General features: G+C 44.1%; 2 protein-coding genes across 5 annotated transcripts in view; both read left to right on the plus strand.

Annotated features, from left to right (window-relative positions):
- The window catches only part of LOC114593076 (uncharacterized), a 126069-nt gene that overhangs the window by 76362 nt on the left and 30511 nt on the right, over positions 1 to 19196 (plus strand). The gene's annotated exons all lie outside the window — the stretch shown is intronic.
- LOC114592811 (homeobox protein Hox-D3-like) lies at positions 427 to 16821 on the plus strand. Its single transcript, XM_077923860.1, has 3 exons — positions 427 to 506; positions 12333 to 12711; positions 14295 to 16821. The coding sequence occupies exons 2-3, from the start codon at positions 12378 to 12380 to the stop codon at positions 14972 to 14974; spliced, it is 1014 nt and encodes a 337-aa protein (XP_077779986.1). The 5' UTR covers positions 427 to 506; positions 12333 to 12377; the 3' UTR covers positions 14975 to 16821.

Genomic DNA, 19196 nt, shown 5'->3' on the forward strand with positions numbered 1-19196 from the left:
AGGATGGCGGCCTTGATGCCCTGCGAACCGTGAATGGGCCCATCAAGATTTTCTCCATGTATTTCCATTTTTTTAAAAATGGGGGGAAATGGTGCAATCTCCCCCCCTCCCCCAGATTCACGTATGCTGTCCGGTTTCCTTTCCCTTAATCGGCCTCTTCTCTCCCTCCCTCCCCGCGCCCCGCATCCCCCATCCGATTCTTTCTCGTCCCTTGTCTTTGTTGAATGACGTTCGATTACGTCCCCGTCTCCCTTCCGAGCACCGAGCCCTCCCCTCCTTACCCCACCGCTCCTAACCACCACTCAAAGCAGCATAATCTGCTACTATTAAGCCAATACCACCCCTACTCTTCAACAACGACCCCCTCCCCCTAAAAAAAAAGCCTCCCTCCCCGCCTAGCCCCCTAGATGCACAGTCCCCCCTCCCCCCTCCTTGTTTAGGCTACGCGTAGAGATGTGAACTTTTGTAGCTCTGCTTTTCAGTCTTCGCCCGTGAAAGCGTTAAAGGTAAGGGGTCTGGAACTCGTATGCAGCAGCCGGCTTTTGTAGCGATGATTTATTGCTTCAATCTTGGTTCACCCAGAGTTCACATGGATTTGCTGCTTCTGAGAGCTAAAAGATGGTCTCACTTGACAAGTGTGACTATTCCAAATGCTTCTCTCTCTCTCTCTCTCTCTCTCTCTCTCTCTCTCTCTCTCTCTCTCATCTTCTCTAGTGCAAAATCGTTTATAATTGAACCTTAAAAAAAAAAAATCAACACCCCGATTTGCTTTTGGATGAGCAGGAATCAGGGATCTAATTGATTATAGATACTATATATAAATATATATATTTGTGTAGGTGCGCGTGGGGGTTGCGTGACAGGCACATATAATAATGTATAATATTTGCATTTAATATGTGCGTGTGTGTATCTGTAACAACACACGGAGCGCGACCACACGAGGGTCTTCAAACAAAAGGAGAAGAGGGGCTTAGAAGCACACAAAAAAAATCCCCCAACCCCACCACTTTCATCACCCTCCTTTCCCCACCCGATCTTTCTTTGTTGCTAATCTGGATTGGGGCGGGGGTCTGCGAGGCGAATATGGAAGGAGCCGGTTCTAACTCGCATCGTGTTAAATCTCAGAGAAATTAGGACTCCTTTCTTCTTCTGGGGTGGGTGGGGGGAGATATTGCATTATTGGTTCTGCCCTCCCTTACCCTTCCACCCTAAATGCTGTTGAGACGACCCCCCCCCTTTAAAAAAAATCGTTAAATATACAAGCAATAGTGGTGGCGTGGTTTTTTGGGTGTGTTTTTTAAGGGATACTGCAGAATCATCAAGCCTAGATTTGCATAACGTGACTTGCCTGCCAAGTACCCTCAAGCCTACAGCATTCTCTTGAAATGAATGGACCGAAATAGCTAAATAATAAATAGATAAACGAGGAGCCCATTGCCTACTGTATGGGACTGTGGGATGCCCATATTTCTCTACAAGATAAAGCATTATGGGACTGATAATATCATGCTAATTTCCCAGAGAGCGAAAGTTTTTGTTTTGTTTGTTTTGTTTCTGTTTTGTTTTATCGCGTAGTTTATGCTGCAGAGAAACCAGGGGGTTACCCCTCAAACCAAGGTTCAAAATAGCATAAATTACCCGCAGTACCCCAAAAAAGAAAAGAAAAAAGTCTCCTTTATAATAATCACATATTTTGGTTTTGGGGGGTATAGAAGGAGGCAGTCAGATATAACTACGTTTGAAACCGTTTGCAAGCAAGTCCCGTTGAAACTTCTCTAGAGGAAAAATGGTTTAAGATGGACCTGAATTTCAGGCCAGAACTAAATCCCCCAACCTTCAGTGCGTCAGTTCGGTGGCATTTCCTTAATTTCGTCCACAGCTAAATTAACCTGCGACTTTAGCGCTGGGCTCCTTCCGTACATTTGCTTGGGAACTAACGGTCCTGTGGATTCCAACGGGACTCGTGTCTAAGGCTTGATTGCAGCCTTGATTTCAACGGACCCTACTTCCAAGTGCAAATTCCCGTTGATATATGTTTCATCCAGCCTGCTTCTCAATAGTTGGGCCATCCAATCCATTTGAACATCCAATCCATTTGAATGATGGGCAGCTGTCAGTCACGACCACCTTAAAACATGCATTTGCTTGGAAGTAAGTCCCTTTTTGCACAGTTATCAGTGGGACTTTTACTTCTAAGTTTAGCATCGGGGCAGTCATCTCAACAAAATGAACTCGGTTCCTAAACAGAACGGCCACAGCCCAGCTCAGAATTAAACGCGCTTAGCCTCATGGAAACCAGCGTTGATTTCTGGCAACCCAGCCTTCCAGCTTCAATACTTTGTTGGATTGTGCTCTATATATATCCGCCCCCCCCCCGGGTTGGCCATGAGATTTGTAGTGGGGGGTGGGGGTGGGAATGACTGAGTGGATAGATGCTTGTGGTGACTCGGTACCAAATACCGATAAGGGTATGCCAACACGTGCGTCCACACACACACACAATCTCTTAGCAAAAGCTTCTTGCGTTTATGCGAATGCGTAAGACTCCGAGTAGTTCTATCGAAGCCATGCAGACTCAACCACCGTCCCCCCCCCCCCCCAAATGCTTATCAGTTCTAGAACTGAAACTCATCAACAAATAGAACAGGAAAACAAAACCAAAGTAAAAGCCTGATATAAAACTGTGTTTCATTAAAACAAAATATATTCTTTTAAAAAAATAGGTATTTCCCACCCATTCCCATTAAACTAAGTTTTGTCAGCGCGCTAAGTACTGAGACAGGGAAGTGAGATGAACTGGATTCTGTAACGAACTCTTGCGTGTAAAGAAAGGATTTGGAATGGGATCCTGGATCGGTGAGTGAGGAGAGGAGCCGCGTAGGTGGGTATAATACCCCATTTACAACGCCTTATTTTAAATCATCACCTAACTGTCCGGGATGCCCGCAAAAGTCGACATACGAAAAAGAAAAGTTGTAGACCGTGCGCTTATAAGCAAGAAGAGACCTCCCCTGCCGAAATAGTTTCAAAAAGGCAAACTAAAATGAAGTCATTTAGTTTGTAAAAATTAGTCTGTCTCTATTAATTTGCAAAAAACAAAACAACAAACAAACAAATAAAAAAAATCAGCTTTCAGTAGCAGAAATGCAAATATTTCTCAAAACCGTGTGTTTATGTAAGGGGGTGGGAGGGAAAAAAATGATGCATACATTAGGATGTATGGATCTTCCCGATCATTTCACTGGTAGCCTGAAATTTCGTGCAGGGATGAAGATGATTAAAAATGTGTTCCCTTGAAATCAAAAGCATGGTGATTCTTTGAAGGCAAGGGCCACGGGGTAGCTATTTCAGGGGGTCCGAAAAGGGCTACTTCTTCCCGCAATTTCCAATTAACATGTGGAACTCACTGCCACAAGATGGTGAGATGGCCATTAGCTCAGTTGGCTTTCAGAAAAGATTAGACAAGTTCATGGAGGGCAGGTGTGGTAGCTAAAAGTTGTTGCCATGTCAAGAGGAAGTCTGTCTGCGACTATCAGTAGGTGGGAACAAAGAACAAGGGTTGACCACGCCTGCCATCGTGCCTTGCTTCTGAGTTTCCAGAGACGTCTACCTAGGTATTGAATACAGACTGCTGGACAGATAGATTTGGGTGGACCATGTGACTCAGACCTTTAAGAAATAAATATAGCTAATGGCTTCAAATCCAGGCACTACTGACCTCAAGAATTACAAGTTCTGCTTCCCTGTCCTGAAACTTGAGAGACATGACATAGAAATAGCAGAATGATTAACTGCAGAGCCATGATTCAAACTAAATTCGTTGACTCTTTTTCAAAAAAAAATCAGAATTGGATTAAAAACCAACATCCTCCCTAACCCTCACATTGTTCCTCTAAAATTAATTGTGGATGGAGCTGTTAATGATAAATATATGTAATAGCAGAGCCATTACAATGTGAGGGTTGGGGAGGATGTTGGTTTTTAATCCAATTCTGATTTTTTTTGAAAAAGAGTCAACGAATTTAGTTTGAATCATGTTATTTTTAAATGCCCAGCACTTCTTATAAGATCCACTAAAGAGATATATAAAACAGAATAAGGTGACTACTTTTGAGTCCCATACCCTTGAGTAACCTATGGCAAGCCCCCCCCCCCCCCCCGCATCAAGGATTTAGCAGGATCAGCATGCTACTGCTTGGATGGTTGAATAAGATTTGATCCAGATTTTCTTGGCTGTTTTTTAACCAAGAAAAAGCAAAGCAAAACAAAACGGTACCCTCTCAAGCTAGTGACAAAAGTCCCACCTACTGTAGTAAAACAACAACAGCAACAACCCTCCTTAGGTACCTTCCATAAAATATGGCAATGGAGCAACAGGCAGAAAAGTTGTGATGAAAAGGGGGGTTTTGTATTGGCTGATAAAGAGCACAGCACAGCAAGGCGAGGACAGAGTTTAAAGCTGCGGCTGGCTTTATGATGGACAGTCCTTAAGGCTACCACTGTTTTCCTGTTAACATTATACTTGGAATTTAAGTTCTCCTTAAAATCAGTGTGACTCCCAGGCAGGCCTGTCTCCTTCTTGCCCAACATTTTGGAATGGGAGGCTACACTAGTGAGCCCTGTAAGTCAGTGAGGAACAGCAAAAACATCAATGCAATTAATTTTAAAATATCTCTTAATAATAGCCATTATAACCCCATTATAACTTAGAAGTAAACCACATTCAGTTTAGCAGGCCATACTCCTAAATAAGGGTGTGTAGGATTGCAGCCTTGATGTTATAAATGTTTTGAATAAAATAGTATTACACTTAAATAAAACTTTTCTTTTCTTTTTTTAATCGCCAAGTGCTTGACAAACTTTGTACTCACTGGCCAGAACTTTGGAACAGGGAAGCAGGTTTACTTTATACTTTATAGAAAAAAACCTACATAGTTTCCCTGTATGTTTCTATAGGTAAAACATGTTTTTTTTAAGTGAATGATAACTATCTTAGTTGGGCTTTTGAAATATCTGCTAAGGGGATTACAACTTTTAAGTGCTCCCCAGTCCTAAGTGCCTAGCTAATGAATATATTGTGATGAGAATATTATTCACCCAGAACTGCTAGACTCTATCTCTGTCATATCTCTCTCTCTCTCTCTCTCTCTCTCTCTCTCTCTCTCTCTCTCTCTCTCTCCTATCTGTCTATATCTATATCTATCTATCTATCTATCTATCTATCTATCTATCTATCATCTATCTATCTATCTATCTATCTATCTATCTATCTATCTATCTATATCTATCATCTATCTATCTATCTATCTATCTATCTATCTATCTATCTATCTATCTATCTATCTATCTATCATCTATCTATCTATCTATCTATCTATCTATCTATCTATCTATCTATCTCTCCAGGGCACCTCTCAAGTGGGCGCCATTGCCATAATAAGAGAACAAGGGAGGCATTCATAGTGAGTTCCAGCACCTATTTTTCTAGAAAAATAGCACTATCTATATCAATATCACACATGTAAAAATAATGCAATTATTCTAGTGCAAGCCAGCAAAAGTCAAACTGTAATCAATGAGATTCAAGTTTGTCAGTCCTTATAATGGTACCTTAGTCACAGCTACTTTTTGCACCCCTCATAAGTAAGCAGGGTGCTATCATAAATCAGCTATCACACACAACTTTAATACAGCCGCTGTCCTCTAAGATGTAATATACATAGGTAGAGGCACATCAAGTTGACCTGTGACATTTTAAAAGCTCGGATTCTCACACACTGCTTGTGATGATGATGGGCAAAACACAGTGTATGTAAACTCATTTATCCACCTGTGGTTTTAAAAATGCCCTTGGACTTCAGCAGGCAGTCAGCTTGTGTGCAAGACTTGTGTGTATTCGGCTAGTTAACAAAAGCACAGAATTGAGCGCAGAACACAACCTGCTGGGAATCTCTGTTTTCATTTTAGAAAACAAACCATGTTTCTATCCCTCATGACTGGGGTGAATAGGACTGAAACTGAGTAAGCAACGCTAGAGAGGCAGCTGATAGGATCATGATCTGGGCTTTAATATTGCATAGTTCTGTGCCCTTCCCCTTTATTTAAATCAAATAAATTATGCAAAATAAATAAATATAAGGGAAGCAGTTTTCCTTGGAGCAAAATTGGGGTTACTTTGCTACAGATTCCCCACCCCCACCCCCAGGGCACAGCACACACTGCTCTGCCTATGAATTTGTCTGAGGACAGCGTATCGATGGCCCATTCATTTCCATCAGTGAGGTTACAGCTGTTCACATAGCTTACCAGCCAACTTAATATCATTAGCTCCCATTGCTCTTGCTAAATCCAATACACCTTTCTGAGCTCTTTTGTATGCCTGCCACCATTTCTACAGGCCAATGATTTTCCCAATAGACTCTGCTTGTCTCTTCCAGGAGAATATTGCTTTATTTTAAATAAAAACTCCCCGCTGCGGAACTTATATAGACCTTTACTCTTCAGGTCACGGAGTTGGGGGGGGAGAGATGTTAGGAAAAGCTGCTGGCTTATTTTCATCTATTTGCGCTGGGTAAATTTAATATAAATAGATACCGTATTGATGGCAAGCCAAATATTTATTCCACAAATAATTCCAGTACTGTTTTTTTTTTTTTACATGAAACAAGCCATTACTTCTAACTTAGGCATCAATAGCAATTATGAAATACAGACCTCTCTGCAGTGCAATCACCATTCTGCTGCCATGCAGCATTTCCTATGCTAGTGGGATTATACAGACACACCACCTGCCTTTGATTAGTCATTGCTTTTGCACAAATCCATGGCCCAATCCTCATTGGAAGCTAAACAGATTTTTGTCACCGATGGTACTATGACGTGCCTCCCCAAACCACTTCACCTTTATATTTTTAGATGTGCACCAAAATGTTTTGAGCATATGTTTAGAAATGTGAGAGGGACGCGGGTGGCACTGTGTGTTAAACCACAGAGCCTAGACCTTGCTGATCAAAAGGTCGGCAGTTCGAATCCCTGTGACGGGGTGAGCTCCCGTTTCTCTGTCCCAGCTCCTGCCAACCTAGCAGTTTGAAAGCATGAAGTACAAGTAGATAAATAGGTACCGCTCTGGCGGGAAGGTAAACGGCATTTCCGTGCGCTGCTTTGGTTCGCCAGAAGCGGCTTAGTCATGCTGGCCACATGACCTGGAAGCTATACACCGGCTCCCTCAGCCAGTAAAGCTGGATGAGCACCGCAACCCCAGAGTCGTCCGCAACTGGACCTAACGATCAGGGGTCCCTTTACCTTTATCTTAGAAATGTGAATGTGACAAATACATGTGCAAATGTACCTTCTTCAGGGAACCTTGATGGCCTACAGTTCCTTCATAAAATCATAGAATTGTAGAGTTGGAAGGGACCATGAGGGAAATCTAGTACACCTCCCTGCAATGCAGAAATCTTTTGCCCACTGTAGGGCTTCAAGCCATAACCCTGGGATGAAGAATTTTATGCTCTACCGAATGAGCTATCCCTTTGTCACATGTACACTTATTGGTAAACATGGATGAACCCCTGTGTAAGATGTGAAGTAGCTATCAATCTTTAGGGCATGGGTGGAGAATTTGTGACCCTCGAGATGGTGTTGGACTACAACTCCCATCATCCCTGTCCATGCAGACAGGGGTTCATGGAAGTTGGAGTCCAGCAATCTATGGCAGGCTGAAGGTTCCCCACCTGTGCTTTCAGGTGAATCCCTCATTCACTGAAATTAGATGCAGCACTTCTTCAGTAACGAAAGAGTTAAGGAATTGATTCCAGGGTTCCTGAGGAACATAATAACAGAAGCAATGAGCAGCACTCTTGCTCTCTGTGTAGGGTTATTTTAGATGGATCACCAAAGGGCTGGCAGAAGGTGTTGTGGACAATATTGCGAGCTATGACAAGATGCATTTCAATGGGATTCAGACCTAGGCTTACAAATCTCTGGGTAGGACTGGGGGATATATGGTGAGCAGGGAAGGCATCTTTAAGTGGCATGAACTGCAAAGACAGGTTTCCCCAACACTCAGGTTTTGATATTTCAAAGCAGACCACAGAGCAGTACTATAGAGAGACTTGCTCAGGAAATGTTTAGGATACATCCCTTGATTATTCCAACTTTTCAATATTAAAAAAGAACAGTAGGCTCTAGCTCACGGGTCAGCAAACTTTTTCAGCAGGGGGCCAGTCCACTGTCCCTCAAATCTTGTGGGGGGGTGGCGGACTATATTTTTTTGGGGGGGGGAATGAACGAATTCCTATGCCCCACAAATAACCCAGAGATGCATTTTAAATAAAAGTAGACATTCTACTCATGTAAAAACACACTAATTTCCGGACCGTCTGCGGGCTGGATTTAGAAGGCTATTGGGCTGGATTCGGCCCCTGGGCCTTAGTTTGCCTACCCATGCTCTAGCATGAGATATAAGGGAAAGCATGCAAGCAACACTATATCAAAATCAGTAAGAAGTGAACCTTTTCCTGACCTCCAGCAATCCAGGAAATGAATGCAACGAAACAAGGGTGGCGGGCAAACATTAGGGCAATTGGCACTAATACTTATCTTGTATTAGTTTTTTTTTTTTAAATTTGCTCAGGTTATTTAATACAGTGACAATGTACATGGCTAATCAGAAGCAAGCCCTGTTGAATTCAGTAGCCCTTGCTCTCAGGTGAGTGTGTACCAGATTGCAGCCTGAGTAACTTAAATTTAAAGATAATGGCATCACAATGTGATGCACATTGACTCAGAAATATGTCCCACTGTATTTAATAGCACTTCTTTGTAAGTGTGTTTATAATTGAAACCCCGCACTACTGCTTCTGAATTTTTTTTGCTGCTTACCACCCACTTCCATTGCTCTTACAGCAGTGGATACTTACGGTATCCCCTGTTGTACGATTTCTGGATACAGAATTGCTGTAGGGCTATTGTGTACTCTTCCACCCCACCCCAACACAGCTAAGGCTTAGCATTGTATCTATCACCTCCTCTGTGCTTTGGAGAGATTATCTGCCCAAAGTGAAGGGAATATATTTGTCCTTATAGTCAGCATCAGGCGGCACTGTGTTCTTATTATGGTTCTTTACCTTTAAACCACACTTGGACCAGACAGCTTTTTAAACAGAGGACCTATTTAAACAGAGTTGTTATCTGTACATGTGGCTACTACATCCGTGAGAGGAGATATTTCTCCTTATATCCAGCAGAAGACTGCATCCATGTGTATATATGCACATAAATGTACATACACTGGATTGGTGATGGATAAAGGTTGTTATTAGTGTAAGGGTTTGGGAGCTCATCTCCCAATTATACTCTACCTCACCCAAATGCTGCTTATTAAATAATTATCATTTATGCACAAACCAATAAACACCAAAGAGTCCTCCCTCCCCTCTCCCAGTTATACTTTTTGATCTCTTCATTGGCATCATTTTAGCATGCTTGCTTTTGACCACCATTAATAAAGGTGACAGAACAAGCTTGGGAATTGAAATTAAATATTCAAAATTCCCCAGAACGTCAAATGTTGTTCATGAAATCTCAGCTCTGAATGTGGAATCTTCCTCTCCAAATATGAGAGCTGTGGATTTAGTGGCATCTCTTGATTTGATTTGTTTTGACTTTGACAGTAAACTGTAAAATAATATCATAACCTCCAACTATCAAATACTATTGTCAGGGCCACCCAAGGTCCCAGCTCACAAGAGACCAACGCCAAGTCCAGCTTATGTACAAAAGCTTTTATTGAAGAACATTGTTAGCTCCACATCCGAGGCGCGTGACCCCACGTCTGTTAGGCTTAGACCGCTGAAGTCCCTTCTGAATCAGTCCCGCCTCTACACCAGTTTAAGAGGCTTGCGCTGGACCACCTCTTCCTCTCCTTCCTTTTCCGCAGGGTCTTTCTGCCCCCCTGGGTTCCCTCCCTCCGGGATTCCCCAGAGGCTGAATCCTCTGACGCCTGCTCCCCCCTCCTCCGTGCTTTGGGACCAGGCTCCTCCTCCGGGCTCTCCTCACTTCCGCGCGCCTCCACATTTGAACTTGGCGCGCGTACGCTGCTTCTGACCTTCCTTTTGACAGTTACACTGCTCTCGGTACTACTCTCCGCCCCTTCCGGCAGGACGTCTTGCCCCGATCTCCTTCCCCTCTCTGCTTCCTGTTCTGCTCCGTCTGACACACTGGGAACTCCACCCCCTTCACTCCGTTCCGGCGGAGAAGCCGGTCCAGATCTCCAACTCCCACTGGGGGTTCCCCTGCTGCTGCCCTGCTCCTGACTACTCCCCCCTGTGGCTCCCCTTGGCCTGACCAGGGGCGCTCCCTTTTGGGAATCCTCCGATTCACTGGAGAGACTCATGGAACCCCTTGACTCGTTGTCATCTTCTTCCTCGTCGCCCTGGGATCCTTCTCCCTCGCTCTCAGTCTCCTCCCTCATCTGCGCCTCTCTCCCTGAACCCCTGACAACTATCATAAAGGTAAAGGTAAAGGTACCCCTGCCCATACGGGCCAGTCTTGCCAGACTCTAGGGTTGTGCGCCCATCTCACTCAAGAGGCCGGGGGCCAGCGCTGTCCGGAGACACTTCCGGGTCATGTGGCCAGCGTGACATCGCTGCTCTGGCGAGCCAGAGCCGCACACGGAAACGCCGTTTACCTTCCCGCTATAAAGCGGTCCCTATTTATCTACTTGCACCCGGGGGTGCTTTCGAACTGCTAGGTTGGCAGGCGCTGGGACCGAGCAACAGGAGCGCACCCCGCCGCGGGGATTCGATCATATATACTATCATATATAATAATAAATACTAAGACTTATTCTCCTAGCATCTATTCTTATGTATAGGCATCGCCTATACACAAGAGAAAGATAATGCCATGCTCAGAGGAAACTCCAAGGTTTTCAGAAGTGGGGTCATTTTTTTTGGGGGGGGGGAGACGACTCCTAAGGAAAAGGAGCCCCCAAACAACCCATTCAGGAATGAACATGCTCAATGGCCACAGAATATTGGAGAGGGCTCCAGAAGACTGGAGGGGAAAAAAGAATTTTATGGAGCATTCTGAGAGAATGCATGGTGTGTTGGCCGAGACACTGAACTGGAGCACTTCACACTGCAATAATACACTGCAGCAGCAGCAGCAGCAGCAACAGCAACAACAACTTATTATTTATACCCCACCCATCTGTCTGAGTTTCCCCAGCCACTCTGGGCAGCTCCCAATCAAGTGTTAAAACCAATACAGCTTTAAACATTAAAAGCTTCCCTAAACAGGGCTGCCTTCAGATGTCTTCTAAAAGTCTGGTAGTTGTTTTTCTCTTTGACATCTGATGGGAGGGCGTTCCACAGGGCGGGTGCCACTACCGAGAAGGCCCTCTGCCTGGTTCCTGTAACTTTGCTTCTCACAGTGAGGGAACCACCAGAAGGCCCTCGGTGCTGGATCTCAGTGTCCGGGCTGAACGATGGGGGTGGATACGCTCCTTCAGGAATACAATCTTGTTGTATGGGCCACTTGTTCAATAATTAAGTATCATTCTAACTACTAGTTAGGTATATTATGCTGTTTCTCAAACACAATATAAGACCAGACATAACTGTGGGTCAGTTTTCAAATTCATTAATAAGGCAACCAAACAGAAACATATTAACATAAATGATATATAAAATTATACATAAAAATAAATCTTAGCTTATACAATAAATAAAACATACATAAAAAGCTGAAAGTTAGATCTTGAGGGAAGCCATATCACCTTGTTTAAGTTAAGGGGCTTTTAGCTGTATTAAACATCACAGACCTGTCCATATTGAACAACAAATATTTGATCTTATCCATATGACTGACGGTAGCGACCGCTGGTAAAGATTTCTCCAAATATTGTTGTTTTGGTGTTTCACTTATCAAATACTGTCAAAGCACTAAAACCACTATGTATCAGCAGTCAAACGCTGTCAAATATTAAAATCAACTTCGGCAAATACAGACATTAAATATCTGGTGTATACTTGACAATGTTTGCGGAGGATAATTTCCGAGAGCAAAATAGTTTCAACTCTAAACATGTTGAAACTCAAAAGACTCTCTTTGTTTAAAGTTCATGATTCTTGCTCTCTCTTTTTTTGGTGGGTTCCTTTTTCTGGACAGAGGCCAGAATGGTCGGTAAATGTTTTTGCTTTGAGATGTGGGCATGTTTACTTCGGATGTTTCTCTTTAGCTTTTGGAACACATGGGTGAGGAGGATCCTTCCTCAGTGGTAATAACTGGAGCTCTGTCTGGATTCCTTTCACATTCATTTCAAGGTATCTGTCTCCTTCCCTGCCCCTTCAGTCAGACAAGAACAGGAAATGCAAAAAGCTCTTCATGAAGATGACCAGGATTCCTCAGAAAGCAGTTTGGACCAAGATCCCATTAGAAGGGATTCCTTTAGTCAGCAAGAATTTCCAGCTCCACTGGCACACCAGGAGCCAGAAACATCCACAAGGTCTCCAACAGGCCAAAAAGGCACCAAACAGGCGTCTCTAGGGAACACCAATGATCAGACCTCAAAATTGCAACATCCTCCATTGGTTACCAATGGCACTAGCAAGGCACATGTTAGCCATTTACCAAAACAAGTCTTCCCTTGGATGAAAGAAACAAGACACAGCAGCAAGCAGAAGAACAACCTTCCATCTTCAGGTACCTTGCTTTATCTGTCATCTCCCATGCTTGATTCCAATGTGCATCTATCCAATGGTAGCCAACATGGTGCTCTCCTGAGGTTGATAGACACCCACCAGTCCCAGACAGCAATGGTCAGGGATGATGGGAGTTGTAGCCAAAGAGCAGCATCTGGAATGCACATCATTGGCTACCATGGATCTAGGCTATAGCTTTCCTTGTACTTTCAAATGTGTTCACATGCAGTACTTTAGCTTACACCATGCGGTACTTTAATTTATACCATGTCCTTCCTCCAAGGAACTGAGCACACATTATGGAGGGTTCTCTGGTGGTCTTCCGTCCAGAGACTGCTTAAGGCCAGAAACTCTTAACTTTACCAGTTGAACCACAACATGTGTCTTCAGAGCAATTTCTGGACAATAACTTACAAAGTACTTCTATACTTTTTATTTGCTTATCTTTATATCCCATTTTATATTGGGATAATAGGAGCAACTAGGCTTCCAGTTGAGGAACTCGGTAAGAATTATATATAATTTTTCTTTTAGAAGTTGCTCTAATATATTCTTTATAGGTCCTTTGCCAACCCCAACCTCCCAGTATTATGAGAATAGCCATATGTCTTATTAAATAAACATTAGGTTTTCATTTAGATTAATCCATTAGCGTAGGAAGGATATAGACATATATAGAAAGACAAATAATTATTCAACTGGACGTAGAGACAAATAGATACACAAACATAATAGCATATCATAGAATAAAACGGATCAGAACATTTCCATTCTTTGCAAATGGAAACACAAACCCTCCAAACTGACTTTCAAAGAATGCAGAATGTTACTGAGCTGAACCAAATATTCTCCAGTTTCCAATTTTTAGTGGAAACTAGCAATTATGGGGGAACATAAATACTCACATTTTCCAATTAAGTTGCCATTATTTCTCTTGAGTTTTTGGGGGGGTGGGGGTGGGGGTGGCACTTTTACCACTTTTACCACTCTGACCTCTTCCTTTTCTTCCATCTTGTATGAATTACATCAGTGATCCAACTCAGTCACAGATTACACAATTACCAGCGTGATGTAACATTCAACACTATCCAGTCAATCAGATTGGGTTGTGTGATGTCACTCACTGAGGGTAAAATAAGCAAACATTTATTGCCAGGTGCCTTGTGGAAGTGAGGGTGGGACCACCAAGAAAGGGCAACACAACTGAACACATTTGCCAAAATCTGTGAGTTGTTTTGGTTCAGCTCTAACATCTCTCTGAGTTTGAGCCACACATAACATGCATGCTTGTACATTGGGGTAGAGAATCTGTGGCCTTCCAGATGTCATCAGACTCCAACTCCCATCAGCCTCAGCCAGCAAGGTGAATGATAGAGATGTTGGGACTTGTAGTCCAGCAACATCAGGAGGACCACAAGTTCCCCACCTCTGATGTACGCTATACATTATTATTATTATTATTATTATTATTATTATTATTATTATTATTCTCCCAGGTACAATATTTTGTGAGGCAATACATCTATTCCTTGCAAAGTCATTAAGAACCAAGCTGAATTGACTTTTTCCATTTTCTTCATTTAGACCCCAGCTCCTCTCCACCAAGTCTCTCCTCATCCAAGAGGGTCCGCACAGCCTACACCCAAACGCAGCTGGTGGAACTGGAGAAGGAGTTCCATTTTAATAGATACCTCTGCCGGCCCCGCAGGCTGGAAATGGCCCGGCTTCTGAGGCTCTCTGAGAGGCAAATCAAGATCTGGTTCCAGAACAGAAGGATGAAGTATAAGAAAGACAGCAGGGTCAAGGGGACCATTGGGAAGTCCCCGAGCAAAAGTCCTCAAGTGAGTGACTATTTCAGTCCAATGGAGGCTGAGTATGATTTGGCCACACCAAGTTCATGTAGCAAGGCCCAGGGTGGGGTATATAGTTATACAGACCCTCTCTTTGACAGCTCCTTAGCGTCCATCTCCTTGGAGTATGGCCCCCTTTCTCTGCAAGGAGACAGTCCTCATTATGGACCTCCAGTTCTGCAAGGGAGTCCAAGCGAAGTGGAAGAAAATTACCTGGGAAATATGCCCGAGGCTGACTCACTCTTCAGCTTCCCTGACTGTTCCTCTGCAAACCTGGACTACAGCTGTGTTGCCGAAATCCCCAGTCATCACCAGCTTGGGCTGTCCAACTCACATCCCATTTACACAGATTTAGCAACACATCCTGTGCCTCAGGGAGATTCTCAGGGACCTGTAAATCTTACGCATCTGTGAGGGCTCTCTCTGCCATGGAAACCAAGCAGGGGAAATTGCTACAGTCCTATTATCTCATTAAAAAAAGAAAAAACCCTCTAAGTGCAACCAACAGCATTTCTCTCCCCCCAACCCCCCTCCAACCGCCCACCACTCCTATCTGCCCACCCATTACCTCCCATTTATTTAACTGTACAGGACATTCATTGGTGGGGGAGGGGCTGCTTCTGGATGCTGCAAAGTTGATAATTCACCCAAAGCAAGGCTGTCTTCAAACCAAACCTCAGGCAGTCTATGCACTGGATTTTTAAACATCCGTTTTGTAAAGAGGGTTTTGTGAATGATATTGGAAAGGAAGGCAGTGTGGGTCTCAGTTGTTCAGCAGCAATTGGCCTCATGATCCTCTCGGAAAAGGGGAGAAATCAGGCTGATCATAGTTGCTCTGGTTTTCAGGCATTCATTTCATAAAGTGAAAGACTTTTAACTCACCTTGCTACCCCATACAAGACAACTCAGAAGCAAGTCTTGTTGAGTTCAGTTGGGTTTACTCCTAGAAGAGTAGATGTAGAATTGCAGCCTAAGTGTGGCTATTTCCAAGTCCAGTTCTTTGCCTATTCCATCCCAAAGGTTTAACACTTCACAGGGTGAAGAGCAGACACCTTGCCCTAATAGCAGGGATCTTTTAAGGTCCAATATCTTTCTACAGGCAAACACAGATGAGCATTTACCAACCATAATAGTCCTGGTGGCTAGTGGCCATTGGCACTGGTGGGTCCTCACTATGGCCCCATGTGAACCAAGAGTAGACTCGGAACTCCTGTGAAGGGGTCTAGCCCAGGAGAAGACAGGCAGTGGTAGTCAAGCTGTTTCTCCTGATCTTCTGACTGAGAAATCCCATTGAGCCACTGATGAACCCCACGTACCATAGATCATAGTTTGAAAAGTCATTGCCGTATGTTGCTATTGCCTAAGGCTCATCAAAATATTTTCTGACAGAATTGTGGTGCCAATGCAGCAAGAATAGGCAAGATGCATATTCCTCCTTCCTCTTTCATCCCTTGCCAGGGCGTTACCACCCCTAGGTAAGAACCTAGCGCAGGGGTCTGCAACCTTTAAGACAAAAAGAGCCACTTGGACCCGTTTCCGAAGAAAAAACAACAACTGGGAGCCGCAAAACCATTGCGACATTTAAAACAAATATATCTCCGGAGCCGCGATCTGACAGCGGGCGGGAAGGTGACGTCAGGACGGTGCGTGACTAACGCACGCACCGCCCCCATGCGACGTCACAGCCAGTACAGCGCCCGCCACAGTGGGGAGTGTCGGGGCGCACAATGCGCCTCCTCCCCTCGCTAGTATCCGCCCCGGAGCCGTGGCAAAGATGTAAAAGAGCCACATGCGGCTCCGGAGCCGCGGGTTGCAGACCCCTGACCTAGTGCTATCAGGGAAGCCCACTCCAAGAAACCCTGTTGCAGAGAGCCCATCTCTCCAGACTGCACTAAATCTTTGACAATAAGCATCTCCCAATGCATGCCTAACATCAAAGATAACACTCGAAATTCCACACCTACATCTTAAAAAACAAAAAAAAATCTCCTGTGATCCAGCTCCAATATTGAAATCACCTGCTTGTTGTAGTTCCTGGGCAAGTGAATGGCTGCCTCTGAGGGCTATTGTCTTGCCATCAGGCGCGGCTAGTGAATGCGTCTTGGGAGAACCAGCTTGCAGCCTCGCTGCTGCAGCAGTGAGCAATGTTTTCACTGCACGCTACACGTCACCGATGGTTTATTTTTAATGATTGCTTGGCTCTTGGCATCTATTTTAATGTACTGTTTTGATACTGGAAATAAAGAGGCTTTTTAAAAACAGCACCGGGAGATTTTCTTGGCGTAGGCAGACTAGCTTTTCTCCATGAACACTGCTCTGTTGTTCTTAGAATCACTTTGCCATCTTGTAGTTTACTAGGGGCTGGGCCTCACCCTTCCCTCACCCCCATAATCATCGAGACAGCACGTACTTCAGAAGGCCTCTAGCTCTTTCATCTCCCAGTTAGTATGCAGCTTTGGAGCTTAGCCTCCTTGTGCATTTCTCTCCCCCACCTCCTAAACTGGCCCCTGCCTTCCATTAAACCTCTTCCATTTCCTTGGACTACAAGTTAGTGAGACCTTCTATCCTCCTTTAAGCGGCTTCTGGTAGGGCAAGTATCAGTCAAGAGAGTTTAGTGGTCAGATGCAAGGTCCAGTTTGCAAAAGAATCCAGCTTGCATGGTGCTGCGTTCATTGTTTCATGGTAACGGGAGGTGCTTCTTTTGGTGCCAAAATAAAGAACCAGTTTCTTCACTAGCCTATTTGGTTTCAGTCTGAAAATTCCACTATACCACATGTTAAAACCTCTCCAATTTAAACTATTTTAAAAAAAGGTTTAATTTTGGCGGGATCAGTTCCAATTCACCTGTGGATGAATTTTCGCAAATGTTGTTAAAGATCAATCTGTCAATATTTTTACACCTTTAAGAAGCATTATTAAATGCATGAACCCTGCAGAATACATAGTCAGAGAACTACAATAATATAAATGCAATTCCCACCTCCAAGTCAATTTGTCTCTAGGAGAATTTGAGAATACCATCATCATCCTGGCATGTTCTCAGTTCTATTTGCTATCAAGTGTGGAATAACAGATCTTGGAATGCAACAGTCTACAGGAATGTTTTAAGAGTATTTGCATGGCAAAGTATCCCAAAGGTGTAATGCATAATTCTCAAATAATCTGGTGCAATAACTAAAAATATTTGTGTGGTCATTTAGAGGGGCCGTAGCTCAGAGGAAGTTCTCATGCTTTCATCTGTAGCATCTCCAGTTAAAAGGATATAGGGTAGCATAGTTGGTAGAGATGCCCAGTATCACAATGGGTCAGTGCGTCTGCCCATTGTTATGTTAACCAGAAGGTTGGTGGTTTGAGTCCACCCAGGGATGGCTGTGATCAGGATTCCTGCATTGCTGCGGGTTGGACTAGATGCCGTTTCCAACTCTGTGATTCTGTGATATTCGCCCACCAGAGACTGCAAAGAGCTACTGAAATAGACAAGGGAAGAGTATGTGGTTGGACTACAACTCCCATTGTGCCTGATCATTGTTCATGCTGGATGGGGGTTGATGGGAATAGCAGTCTACATAGGCACCAGGTTTTCCATCCCTGGAGTAGAAGTGGGCTAGATGGACTCCATGTTTAATTCAACACAAGGTAGCTTCCCATATTCATCTGGAAATCTCATCTTTTGTGTTTTTCATGCACCTGTAATGCATCGCAACCCACATGCTGTGCCTTAGCGGATGGTGATTGTTGGCATGGGGCAAGGTGAGCATTGGGGCATAGTAGAAGCACAGGTTTCACCAGAAGGTCTAAGCAGATGGAAACAGCACACAGGTTTCTCCTGAGCTGCTTCCAACGTGGCCCACATGTCTCAGTGGCTACTGCAACTAAGTACTGCAGAGGACTGGGTGAGGGTGGAGGTGGTGGGGGATGCCTTGGGTGGTATTCAGATACATTTTTGCACAAGCACAATGCTTTCTTCCCCTGCATGAGTCCCACACCACCTCCCAAATATGCTCTAGAGGGTTGGGGGAACACCCATAACTTATGGGGGAAGGTGAGGGGGAGGTTGTTCCATTGAGCAAGGAAAAAAAATACAGGCAACAACCCCACTTACCTATGGGTTACGTTCTGAGACATCGTGCACATCAGTGAAATCACGTATATTTGAAACATCATTGAAAAAGCCTTCAAATGCCCTGTTCCATCCCTGCCCTGCCCAGTTCTGCCCCCATTTGTGATGTTTTTGTGACTTTTGGGGTCACATCCAGGTTTGGTGCAATGCGCGTATGCGCAGTCGCACACATATTGAATGCACATAAATGGGGGGTTTGCTGTATCCCAATGGAACAATTTGCTCAGTGCTACACTGAATACAACCTTTTATCTCCAGATAATAACCTTGGGTCCCCAGATGTGTTTGGACTATAACCCACATAATCCCTGATCATTCATTATACTGACTGTGAGTGATGGGAATTGTAGTCTAAGTGCTCAACAGCACCTGGGCACCCTTCCTCCACTTTTCCACACAGCCCCTTACAGATCTAGTAGGGACTCTATCAAATTGGGGTCCCTTGGCTCTTGATATGGACTCAGTCCCATCTCATGATGGGACTACATAAGCCAAGCCTGAAATTTGTTGATGGTC

Source organism: Podarcis muralis, chromosome 2 (genome assembly GCF_964188315.1).
Source record: "Podarcis muralis chromosome 2, rPodMur119.hap1.1, whole genome shotgun sequence".
In the NCBI taxonomy this organism is placed as follows: Eukaryota; Metazoa; Chordata; class Lepidosauria; order Squamata; family Lacertidae; genus Podarcis; species Podarcis muralis.

Excerpts from the sequence above, each read along its gene's own strand:
- LOC114592811 (XM_077923860.1), top strand. The coding sequence starts at position 12,378 with ATGCAAAAAGCTCTTCATGAAGATGACCAGGATTCCTCAGAAAGCAGT. Across the intron at positions 12,712-14,294 it reads GAACAACCTTCCATCTTCAG|ACCCCAGCTCCTCTCCACCA; the intron begins GTACCTTGCTTT and ends TTCTTCATTTAG.